Source organism: Phalacrocorax carbo, chromosome 8 (assembly GCF_963921805.1).
Source record: "Phalacrocorax carbo chromosome 8, bPhaCar2.1, whole genome shotgun sequence".
Taxonomy (NCBI): Eukaryota; Metazoa; Chordata; class Aves; order Suliformes; family Phalacrocoracidae; genus Phalacrocorax; species Phalacrocorax carbo.
In genome coordinates, this window is record NC_087520.1 from 14767207 (window position 1) to 14780131 (window position 12925).

Here is a 12925-nt window from a genome sequence, read left to right on the forward strand (position 1 = left end):
CTGCTCCCCACACCCCCAAGGTGGGGCAAGGCATTAAGCAGCAGTCTGTCCAGGCCAGCATCACGCATGTGCCCAGCCCAGCAACAGTGTTATTGCCCTTTGCACCCACAAGAGCATCATCAGGAGGGTGGTGCTGGCTCAGCCTGAGCTCCCCCCAAACACAGATCCTGGCATGCAGCAAGCAGGGAAGGGGCTTGGAGCGGAGGCCATCAGCCTGGCATGGCATGCTCACCAGCCCCCAAGATCTGCATTGCAGGGAAGTCCTGAGCCTTCACAGTATTGGAGCATCTGATGCCCCTTAATGGATTTTTCCTTCCCCACCCCTTTTTTGGGGTTTTGAACCCCTGCACGCCCCACCACCTGCTCTGCCCTCCTGCACAGTTGCACAGCTGAGGAAAGCTGCCTCGGCTTGTTTTGCACCTGGCGCCCACGCCTGCTGCTGCCCGTCCTGCTACTGGAAAATGCAAGTGAGGGTGCTTTGCTCCCCCCTCTGCACCCATCCCGTCCTACCCACCCGGCTGCCGGCTGCTCTGGCCTCGGGGCTGGTCTCTGAGCCAGGCAGCCGCAAAGCTGGTCCAAGCGAAGGGAGAGAGCTGAATGGAAAAGGCATTTGTTAAACGGCTTTAAACCTCATTGCAAAGCCTTCACACACAATTAAAGCAGCATAAATTCAGAGTGGCTTGATTCACCACTGAATTGAATTAAGAGCACTTGAAATTTAGAACACAACTATCTCCTGGGGATTTAACGTGGTTTCACTAATTCACTTTAGAAGATAATGTGGGTTCATCTTCCTGAGCGTCCCTGTACAGCCAGGTCCCTGCTCCCAGGGCAGACAGGAGCGCTGCCGGGCTGGGGCACGGCCTCACCGGGTGCTGCCATCCCACAGCAGTGGAAAAACCACCAAACCCAAATCCTTCCTGCTCAACATTTTGTCGTGTCTGAGCCCGGCTCCCACCCACCCACACTGGCAGGCAGGGAGGTCCCACAGCCCTTCCCTGCCCAAAGCCACCGCGGGTCCCCCCGTCCCCAGGCCCTGAAGCTTGAACGGAGAGCGATGCTGAGCAGCGAGGGAGGGACGGCGGCTCCGCTCGCTGTGTGCCATTGGGGAACGCAGCTGAAGAGCTTTCCCGCCTCATACCCGCACAGCTTTGACAACCTGACACAGTCCCCCTTGCTCCCTCCTGGTAGAGCAGAGCGTTCCCCTCCAGCAGCTGCAGTGGAGACCAACTGCAGGAGCCCTTCCCAGTGCTTAATTACATCAAGCAGTAATTACTGTTAATTCTTTTCAATTGGCTCTCTAGTAAGTTACAGCTTCACTTGCGTCCGGACCCCCTTTGCTGTGCAGCGCAGAACCGCTGCCCTGAAGTGATGCTGCCACTTTCAGACAAGAGGTTTTAGTCAAGATGGAAATTATCTGACACACCAAGATCCGTGTATTTACTTTTTTTTTTTAAAACCACTGAGCCACCCCCTCGCAGGGTCTCGGGTCTGGGGCTGAACAAGCCGGAGGCCCCGCTGCTGCTTTGCTCGTGGCAACACAAGTAGGCGCTGGTGCTGCTCCTGTGCCGGGCTCCTCCTGAGCTACTGGGGCTTTGGGGTTCGCTCTGAAATAACACATTGCCACTCACCAGCCCTTCTCCAGGCCTGCAAGATCAGTCTTTCATCTACACATCCAACTCTCATGCACAGATTTCCAACGCACCATCCATCCCCCGATGTACAGAGTTAAAACTCCCTCGCAGCCGGCCACTCTATCCCTTTAACCAAGCCCAGCCGCTGTGACGGGGCCCGCTTACAGAGGGGCGACGCAGGAACGCTCCCTGGGTCGAGGAGCAGATCTTTGCTAAGCCAACGTCCGCAGCGCCCGCGCACAGCCATGGCGCGCAGCAGAAGCGCAAGTATCAACAACCACGCACCCAGCCAGTTATACCGCAGCACAGGAACTGAAAATTTGGTAGAATATGACACTAAATCCTCCCTCTGCTTTGGGGAGACAAGGTTTTGCTTTCCCCTCAGTCACCGCTGATGCATTCCTAAACAGAACAATTAAATAAATTACAGCCGTTAATGACCTACCTCTGCAAACCCAAATGCAATTCTCGGAGGAGGAGCGGGGCGAGCTGGGGCTTCCGGGCCCCTGCTCCCCCCAGCCTCCCGCTTCCCAGCTGGGTCTTCAAGTCAGCTGTCACCGGCTGGAACCATATTTTAATGTGCTGCCAATGTTTGCAGCGTAAAATAACATTTATTTAAAAAGTAAATGCGTATAAATTTGTCTGTACATCTTAATATATGGGTTGTTTTTTAAAGCTCATTAACAGATTGCGTTTTGGGGGGAGCAATGTATGTATTTTGAAGACAGCCACTGAACAGCCCAGGGAATGCAACCTTTAATATAATTATATTAATACCAGGAGAGAAAAAAACCCCAAAACATATTGTGTAAAAGCAGTTAATAGTTATATATAAGACAAGATCTGCAGCTTATCTATTTCATTAACTCTTAGGTGTCAGCGGAACAAGCACGTCAGCTTACCCTCCCAGCAGATGCCTGCTTAGATGTTACAGGCGTATGAAAACTAGTATATAATTCAGCTGTTTATTATCTGTACTCAAGAGGCTAAAATGTCTGAAAATATAATAATTTGAAAACATAATAAATAATAAAAATATCCCAAGAACTATTTAGCTTAATTCTGATCAGCGTTTTGGTAACATGACAGCAATAACCTTGATATAGTAAATTATAAGCTGATCAAGATAAATAAAATTATAACATAACACTGCCAAGGATCGGCTCTAAAATTTAGATGCTGTTTAAAACATTAACTACAGAACAGGCTGCTTTCCATTTTAATGGATGCTTTATAGAAACAGCAAAAGCGACTTTGACCCTGTGCAGGCGCTTCTTCTTGAATACTGGACTTTATTGGTACGTGTAAAACACACTGAAATTCATAAAATTTAAATAAGACAGCGAAATTATACCTTGTAGCTATAGTTATCACAAATAATGTATAGTCTAAATTGCAGCCTGAATAAACATTATTTGCTGGGTGCCTTTGGAAGCCCAAGGCGGGATGCAGAGCAATTATGAGAAATGAGTACAAAGCTGATTTGCATCTGAATGCCGGGGAGGGGGAGCAGGGGCGGGCTGGGAGCCGCTCCATTCACAGCACCACAATACACCGGCTGGTAAAAGCAACTTTATTAGTGTCCCGCAGCAAAATACATTAGTAATTTGTAACCAGGCTTTAAAATTCCCGTCCGGTGTCACACAGAAGTAACCAGCCGCCTTCACAACCGTGTGTTTCACTGGATTTGCTCTGCCCCAGCAGAGCTGCCTGTGAAACCCCCCCGGACAGGCCGGCCGCCAGGTAACCCGCGGGTGCCCGTACGCCCGGCGTGCGTGGCAGCGACCCGCAGCGCGTCGGCTCCAACGCGGCGTCGCACAGCCGGGCACCGCCACGGTCTCCAGACACCAGCCCCTCCCGCCACCACCCCCAGCAAAGCCCAACCCAGGCAAGGGTTTATAGTTTTTCCAGCTGTTTTCCAGTCGCGGTCACACTGCTGTGGCAGTGCAGCTAGCGCTTGCTGTATTTTCATGCTCCTTTGAGCGTACAAAGCTTGCTCCCTCTCCACCCCAACAGCAGGAATACACTAATACATACAATACTTTAACTGATTTTTTTTTTTTAGAGTGAAAAGATCTAATTTACCTCTCTTGATCACGATGAAAAACTGCAGTCTCTGAGTAGCATGATTCAGCTATTAGTGTTAACTGTTAGTGTTACTGTAAAATCCTCTTTGGTTATAGAATATTTTATTTAAAGCAAGATTATACAAAATAATTTTCTGCTAGAAATACACCCCTGAAATCTAAAAGCAATCTAAATAAACACACTTCCGCAGGCTGAAGCTATATTGATACGACTTATAAATTTGAGTATTTCCCCACGTAATCTAAACAAAGTTATCAAAATTATATTAAGTAAATACATTCTGAGGAATAGTTAACTTTTGAAAAATCCTTAGAATATTAAAAGTAGAGTTCTTGAAGTAGCAGTAGTGGGCTAGAGAAAAAAATTACCGAGAGGGAGACCTCTCTTTAAATACTCTCCATTGCCTTGAATTCACTGAGAGCCTGCACCGGGTTAACATGTTTCTTCTGGGACGCCCTCTTGATTTTAGTTTGGGTTTCGTCTTGTTTCTCCCTCTTGACCAGGGGTTTCTTCTCTGGAGCCTTCATCTTCCAAGAGACGGCAGGAAGATTGAGCGATGCCATGCCCTGGGACTTCTGGTACTTGGTCGACGCCACGTAGGAAGCCTTCACGGTTTGCACCACTGCGTTCATCAGGTTCTTGGCTGCTTGGATAAGAGACATGGCACTGTCCACCTGCCAGAGACACACACGCAAGCATTATACGCCATAAAACCCACAAAAATACAGGATTCCAGAAAACAGAACAGTCCAGGGGTGTAAAAGCATTCGAAAACAGATTTTTTTCTGTGCTTTCTTTTGAAATCTGAGGTTCCAAATTCAAGGCGGTATTTTCCTTTGGACACTAAATGGTAAAAACCTGGCTTGTGCCACCATAAAAAGCGCAAGGTTTGCCCATGATCTGTGCCTCTTCCATATTAATGGCAATCAAAAAGATGTGTATGTTGCTGTTTGCTTTTGTGACTAAGCTTTAACAGTAGCTTATTCTCTAATGAAATTAATAAAGCTGTCGTAATACCTTAATCACAGATAACAAATATTTAAATCACCCTAGAATATTAAGTTGTATTGGAAAGGAAGGAACGCAACTGCACCTTAGCCAGGCATAGAGCCCTGTCCCAGGTGGTTCCTGATTTACAAGAGCACTAAAATGGGGGGGGGGGGGGGAAGCATTTGCCAAAGCTTTAGCACATGGCAGAGGTGAAGAGCCAAAAGTAGGGCGGGGTGGAAGAGAGGGGAGGACCTCTGTGGTGACACCAGCTGGAACCCCACTCCTCCGGGTGCCAGTGCCCTGCTTTGGGTGGGACCTCCAGCCTGTGAATGCCCAACAGCCTGGGCAGGGTTTCGGTGTTGGGCAGGATTTCTGCATCTCTGCTAAGCTTCACAAGTGCTCAACTACCTCCACACACTTAAATGACAGCATTGTAGACATCTGAAGAAGGTTTTGGGAAAAACCTTGAAGCCGTTGCTTATCTAGCAGCAAAATAAACTGAGCAGGAGGTTGGTTGCTTTTCTTATGGTGCTGGTACCTTCCTTTCCATCGCACTGTGCTCCGAGTACCACCACAGCAGATCTGATCTGCGCCCTCCAGCAAACCAGGGTTGTCTGCTTTCCTCACCCCAGTCATGACGCTGGAAAACACTTTCATTGCATTTGACTATTTCCATGAATCTTCACAGCAGGAAGAATCATATCAAATGCAAGGAAAGCAAGGACGTACTCTGCTAAATGAATTGTCAGATTGCTTAGGGTACAAGCTCTTACTGCCCCGGTTATAGCTCTGCTTTCACAAAATTTCTGTGGTATATGGATGGGGGAGGATGTTGACATTGAAGGGAATTTTTACTTTTAGACAGATGAAGTCCCTGGACTGGCCGAGGTCTTTGCCTGGGAATCTGATAGAAGCTACTGCTGGCAATATTCAGCCCCAGTGGACACACTCATGGAGAACATATAAAACCAGGAGATTAGACTACAGATGCTAGCCTGTTCATATAACTAATTTATGGCAGAAGGGTATGTAAATTCTGAAGACACTGAATAACTGCAGTAAAGCCCTGGAGCACGTATTATTGCATAATGACACATCTACTACTTGGACGGCACGATGCCTTCAGCCTTCCAGCTAATAGGACATCAGGCATGCAACAGAGATGCACAGCAACACATGTTTCATTACATCTCATCACTCAGCTCCGCTGTGCTGGAAATCTGAGCGTGTGGGACTGGCGGCAGTAGGAGGTGCAGCAGAGGAACCCACCTCCCCTGCGAAGGGACTGAGCTTATGCACGTGTGGTCCATCAGCACTGCTGCTTCTGCAGCGGGTTGCTGCAGACCCCCCCTCAGCTGTGGCTGTCCCGGAGCGCTCATTCTACAATTCTAGCTTGTTCGTGAGAAAAAACATGTGCTAGTAAGTTTAAGCATTTGAAATATCTACATGGCAGAAGGTGGTAACTGTTTTTCCATTTGCTTTTAACAATTTGGGTAGCAATATTGGACTATCAGCCACTTCTGTCCCTTCTTCAAACATGACATGGATGGGCAAAACACCAGTGATCAAACATACCCATCTAGGGCAAGGGAGAATATGCCAGAATAAATTAAGAATTTAGCTCTACTTCCCTCCCTCCAAATATCCATCATATAGATTCCTCTTAGGAGGAAGCATTTCATGAACTACAGTGAAAAAAATTATTTGCTAAGTAATGGCTAGAATAAGGAAGCAGGCTGGCATACGGCAGCTTTCAGCTGTCATAAAACAGAGCAGCCACTAAAAATCCCTGCACTCTTCAGGGCACAGCTATTTTGAAATATTAACATCTCTGGAGCATTGCAGGACCCCAGCATGTTCCAAGGCTGTGCAGAGACATCGGGTGGGTTTAGCTACACTGATTAAAGTGATTTAACTCCACTAAGAGTGAAAAACGGTCTGGAAAAACAGTAGATTACACAGAGGTGAAGTGAATCTGTCTACAAACACAGCTGAGTAAGGAAAAATGAAGTCTATTTGTATTTTTCCCCCTTTTCAAACAGTGTTTCCTCCAAGAACAATGAGGCACTGCAGGCAGTATTATGAACTCTGCATACATTAAAACTTCGAATGAATGCTCCAAAATCTCTTGTCTATATTCTATATTGTTTAGCACAAAAGCTTAGCTTGGAATAATTGTTACTCCTGGAAGAAAAACCGCATGAAGTGGACATGTCATAGCTCATACGTACCCCAGATACAACCAGCTCCCCTCCGAGGTTTTGAACTTCAGCCTTCACTTTGCTACAGATATTCAGCTGATGGCAATACAGCGCGATGCGCTGCAGGTAGGCTAGGAGGTCCTGCTTGCACGCAGAATCGGGGCACTGGAAAAAACAAAGGTCAAGTTTTACTTTGCAGTCACAAAAATTGGAACAGAAATGATTTAGGGAGAAGGCAGGCAACACCATTCTGAAATAGCAAATGTGCTTCAGAGATTATTCCAGTTTCCGCTGAGCTTTGGTTTTCAAAATACAACTGAGCAATAAATGGACATCACTAAATACATATAAAAAACCAGAAGCAATAAACACGGGCTATCAGAACACAGGGGCAGCTGCTAGACAAAACTGCTGGGATCATTTCAGCTGCACAGCTGCCCCTGAGGTCCCTGCGAGGAGGAGGAGGAGGAAGGCTACCTAACTTTTCTAGAGCAGGTTTGTTAACAAAAGGTCCTTCCTGTACACTGTACAGGACACAGAAGCAATGATATGACATCCAAGATCTCAAACTGCAACTAGCAGATGCTACCAAATCCAGTCTCAACTTCCAATCTTAAGTATTTTAAGCTAGGAAATGATAAACCCAACAGTTACTCAATTATATCCAACAAAGTAGATAAAGATATTTCTGACTTCTGCTCCCATTTCTTCGCAGTGTGGAAACTAGATTCCTCACCAGCCATGAAATAAAATTTTTAAAGTGCTTGCTGAAGCACTCATCCGTAAGATAAAAGCAACTTTTTCAGCTTTCGAATTGAAAGACTATGTAGGTACCAGAGACTGCAGTGCAGTTCAGAAAGCTGTTTTCTCGGACAGAAATGAAGGGACATCCCTTGCTTTGCAGAGCTCGGTGGCGAGATGATTAATGAGCCAGTCTCGCGCTGGATTTCAAAACAAGAGGAGCCCTGCTGAGGGGGCGGCCACGGTCCAAAATGGGATCTGCAAGTACAAGGCAAAAAGGCTACAGGAAGCCTTTTGCTACGCATGCCAGTCCTGCAGTCTCTTTAAAAATGGCAGTGAGCATGGTAGCCAGCATTGCTTCTCCAAAGAATAACGGGGCATCTCAGATCTATTGGCACGCTCTGGCTGCATGAAGACTAGTGAATAAAGCAGCTGGCACGTGCTGAACTCCACAAGCCCTTTGCCCACCAGCCTCTCATGCTGCTAATAAACAAACCCCAGGGCATGCATGCCACGCTCTTGCCCTGTGCACACAGCGCTAGCGGGGCACCGAGGGCTGCCTGCACCCCATCACGGGGCACCAAACATCTTGCGACTGAGTAAATAAATACTTGGGCTGTTGGACAGCTCTGACCTCCAGGTGTCACTGGCTGTGCCTCAAGCAGTGCCCAAGACAACAGATTTTAAACCAGTCTGGATACATTCATGATGGCAGAAGCTATTGCAATAGGGGTGTGCTGGGGATATTATGGTTCGACAGATCATGCTCTGGTAGACCAAAGGCAGACCCTGCAGTGATCTCCATCATTCCTAGTGGGCTGCATCCCATCCAGAAACTCCTTAAATCTCCAGCATCCAGGGTTTGGTGCACAATCCCCCATCACTAAATGCAGGCTCCCCAGCACCCCGTACACACATGCACTCGCACAAAATCCAAATGCTTTTCCCTGGCCCTGCAGCTTAGCTTGACTCAACAGCGAGCAGGGCACACCATCCTCCACTTCTCCCCTCCAGGCAGCGTGTTAGCTGCAGGTTTGCCCGACCAGCCACTTGTCCCAGAGAAGCCTGTCAACAGCTGCCTCCAAACAAGCAAAAAACTCTACAGAAACCAAGAGTGGCCAGAGTGATTTACCAGTGATTAGATGTGACAAAGAAGAGACTCTTGCTCTAAGCAGCATTCGATTCTCTTCACCCAGCACCTGCTTGCTCCTCCCACCAACCAGACCCTGCTGAGATCCAGAGAGCTGCACAGTCTGTGAGAGCTCTTCTCCACACCCCCCTGTTCACAACAAAACCCCATCTCATCTAGTACCCCAATCCTGTACAACAGACTGTCAACTGAAGATTCATAATAGACATGGTATGCTTGGAAGAATAATCTTAAATGTAGCACCAATTTACTACGCTAAGCTTCACTGAAGCTCAGGTGCATTGCTTATGGCCACACAGCCTCTCCTCTCCTTTCAGAGCAAGGTAAAAATCCCCTCCTGGCTGTCAGCAGTAGGGCCTGAGCCCTAATTCTCACTGCAGACCTTCTCTCCTTGCTACGGTTCTAGCTGTACAAGACAGAAACAGGAACCAAAGTTTCCCTCTATATAAAAGGCACAAAAGGAGACTGCACCAGAACAGACCGTCGTGTTGCACAAGCAGTGGTGTGCAAATAGGAGTCACATTCACATGGACCATTTGCTTCCTACACCAGTAACTTATCTGGTGCAACAGCCATTTAGCTCTGAAAGGCAGGTGAGTGTAGGTAATAAATACATTTGTTTCTTCCAGGGCCAGAACACGTGGGGTTTTGAAGCCAATGTGGTATTTCAGCACAGCAGAGAGAAAACAGCTGTACTATATGTTGCATATAGAGATGCCTCTGTATGGCAGGCTGCTGAGCTGTGATCTAAGGCAGCACACACAAACACACACAATGCACACAACAGGATTTTTGGCAAGCTGGGACAGGCAGATCAGACTGTGTAACACAGGGCTATGGATATTTGGATGGCTTTACAGGCATCTGACCCTGTGCGTCCATAAACTACCAGAAATCACTTTCTTATTCCCAAAGAAAGCTAATGAAAACGCCTGAAGTATCTGCAACCCTTCTGTAAGGACATTGCTTCCATCAGTGAAGTGAAAACCATGAATAACAAAGCAGCAAAGCTTGCAGGTTAATTTTTTAAGCTAATCAATATTAGTCAGCAGTACAAGATGTTTTAGAGAAAGTCCACAAATAGTGTCGGCCAAAGAGCTAATGAAAAGCTGAAATTACCATTTTGGAAAATGCTCTCCATCTCCCAAACAGCTCATCTAACAAAGTGAACGAGCAGCACAGCGGCAGATTGAATTGAATGCTGACAAATGCACAATACAGCACGTCAGAAGGACCGCTAAACAATTCAAAGTACTTTATAGGTTGTGAGTTTATGGAAACCATTTAAGGAAAGACACTCTCAAGGAAAGAGGCTGCCACATGTTTACCAATGGCTAAAGGAGGCAGCAAAACATTAATGGGGGAAGCATCGGAACAGGAAATATTATTCAGTTGTATATATCAACATGACGTGAGTTTGAAAACCACGTCCTATACTGTGTGTGCTAGTTCTACGAGCAGAATAGAGAATTCCGTTCAAAGACAGATGATGTTTGAATAGAGATGTTACACAAGATAAAAAAAGAACATCAACAAAAGGTACTGCAGATGCCTGTATGAGCCCTGTCCTTTCCTACACAGGAACACTCAGATAAAAACAAAAAAAACACCAACAGGCAACAATTTCAACACTGATTAAGAAAGATTACATTATCGTATTAACCTGTAACAGCCATAGACACAAAAACCCCGTCTGCAGACTGAGCTCGGGAGGATTCTACAAGACAGTCACAGAGATAGCTGCATCGTAGACAGAAACAAACGCGTGTTGGGGGGCGCCCCCACCTCCCCATGCCCCCCCAGATGAGACTGCCAGCTGGCAAAAGCTAAGCTGGCTGCCCCAAGTCAAATCCAGGATCCATCCTGGACCAAGCAAACATGCGTGCACATTCACTCCCTACCACCCCAGCTGAGCCTGCGGAGAAGCAGAATCACCTTTTTCCTCCCTTATTGCAAAGAAAAGGGTCGGGGAAAGACAGAAGAGCTCTCCTGCAGTGTGTGCTGATTCAGACAAGCACGCAATCCCCATCCTGACATGTCTGGTAGGTGTAAGCAAGCAACCACACGGACTTTTCTTCCTCCCGCTGTTATCTCCAATTTAGGGTGACAATAATTCACAATAAAACGCCCCTGCCAGTCCTATGTAACAGCTGGGCTTGGCACTGTTTGGTTAGAGAAGCTGAAAGCAGGTGTTTAGGGGACATGGTTACCGCGGCAGGACAGGGGCATGGCAATGCATGCCAGCAGCTGTCACCCAGGACAGGAGTCGGCCTGTGCACAGAGCACATCCCTGGGCCACTCTCTGCAGCATCTGGACCAGTCTCGACAGCAAAAGCCTGCTATATTGGGAAGCGGGGCAATCCCTATGCTTTTCCCCCAGCTCTTTTAAATTTAATGATCAGCTACTGATAAAACCTCTCACCACTATCGAAGAGAAAAAGCAACAGAATTTTTCTTTTGCTTTGTAAGTATTTCAACATTAAAAAAAAATACAGAGAATCATTGTATTGCTGCAAATCATTTTCGTTTCTGTTGTACTCGTAACTAGTTCTTATTCCCCCATTCAAAACAAGCAGACTGCTGCTTTGAGTGAAAGATGGAACACCTTTGGGAAAATCTGCCAGCTGATGGCTAGACACTTTTCAAGAGACGTGAAATACCTTGGATAATAGCTTTTATGGTTTCAAAGGAAACGTGCTGTAAAACTGCCTGACGGCAGGAGTTAGGAGTTCCTGACACACTAACACGAGGGGTCATGATTCACCCGGTGTCACATGGTGAACGGGACATAAAAACCCATCCATTTGTTAAAAGCCTATATTAAGCATAGGAAGGCATTAGTGCTCCGCTGAAATGGTTGCATTGTACATCCTCTGTAACTGTCAGATAGTTCTACATTAACAAGTTTCTAAAGAGTATGTAAGCATATCTAATGAAATATGCAAGCTGAAAGTATTAGTAGAGTATGGAGTCGGGGAAAAAAGCTATATTCTTGTCAAAATGACTAACTGTACAGTCCTGCTCATATTTATCTTCAAACATGTGCTTAATCTTTTACATTTTTAAGGACCTTACTTCTACTGAAAGGAGCCATTTAGTTTTCTTCTATATTTTGAAATTGCTTGGTGCAGAAAACTATATACCCAGTTTGTATAAAACATGTGAATCAAGAAAACAAACAAAAAAGCGCATTGTAAACCTTCAGCCCAAGATTCCCCGAGATCTGTAACACAAACTGTTCCATGTTTCAGTTTCCTACAGCAGCAGCACACCCGATTCTTCCAGAAATATGGTTGTCAAAAATGCTATAGCAAGGAGACCCATTTTAAAAAGCACTTTTCAACTTCACCTCCTCAGTGAGCATTCTTCACTGCATCATTAATAAATTAGGGTGAATACAACATCCTCTGGATGCAACATTTAAAGAGATCTGCATTACAAAGATTTACTTCGAAGTGACATGTTTTTTATTTAAAACCTTGCATTATAAATTCACTTTCAGAGAAGGACTGAAAAGCAAGTGACAGCTGTACAAAATAAATTTTGGTCCATGATCTCAGACTTAACCTACCCGTGCTTCAGGGTCTCTCTTGAAGGCAAAATATTATTACTAATGCTGACATTTCTCTGCAATTTGGGTGTGGACCAAGACCAAAGGTGCTTTTGCACCGCCCAACCCAGTTTCTGAAGTGGCTCAGAATGCAGCGCATAAAGGCCCAAGGTGGCCCGTACTTGTTCTACCCCACAGAATTCTTTTCAAATACCTTGGTACATATAGCACAACATGTACAACAGCCTGGGACGGCGTAGAAAATGCTCCGGTCACTATATGCCTTGCTAAAAGTCTTCATCAACTCTGACTAGACAACGAAAAAAATGCTAGAGGGTTTTGACAATCTCACCATTCAGTCCATGGGGCGTTTGAAAATTGCTAATATTAAAAAGCTGCATCAAAAATATTAAAGGTTGTGCAACAGGCCACAGGCAATAATTATGGTGCTGCCTAGGCAGCCTCATCATTGCTTTGGAAAGTATTGGGCATATTCTGAGCATGACACAAACGACACAAAGTCAGTTTCAGGCCTGTTCAGTTAGAGAAAATGGCCTAGATACTCTGTGAC

The 12925-nt window shown here is 46.1% G+C and overlaps 1 protein-coding gene across 3 annotated transcripts in view; it reads right to left on the reverse strand.

The window, feature by feature from the left end:
* Positions 1–3193: 3193 nt before the first annotated feature.
* Positions 3194–12925, reverse strand: part of CTNNA1 (catenin alpha 1) — a 119743-nt gene continuing 110011 nt past the window's right edge. For all 3 annotated transcript variants that reach the window (XM_064458886.1, XM_064458888.1, XM_064458887.1), the window contains exons 17-18: positions 6944–7078; positions 3194–4396 (exon numbers count right to left, since the gene is read on the reverse strand). In XM_064458886.1, coding sequence (XP_064314956.1) covers positions 4109–4396; positions 6944–7078 — 423 coding nt within the window. In that variant the 3' untranslated portion in view covers positions 3194–4108. The remainder of the gene's footprint in view (positions 4397–6943; positions 7079–12925) is intronic.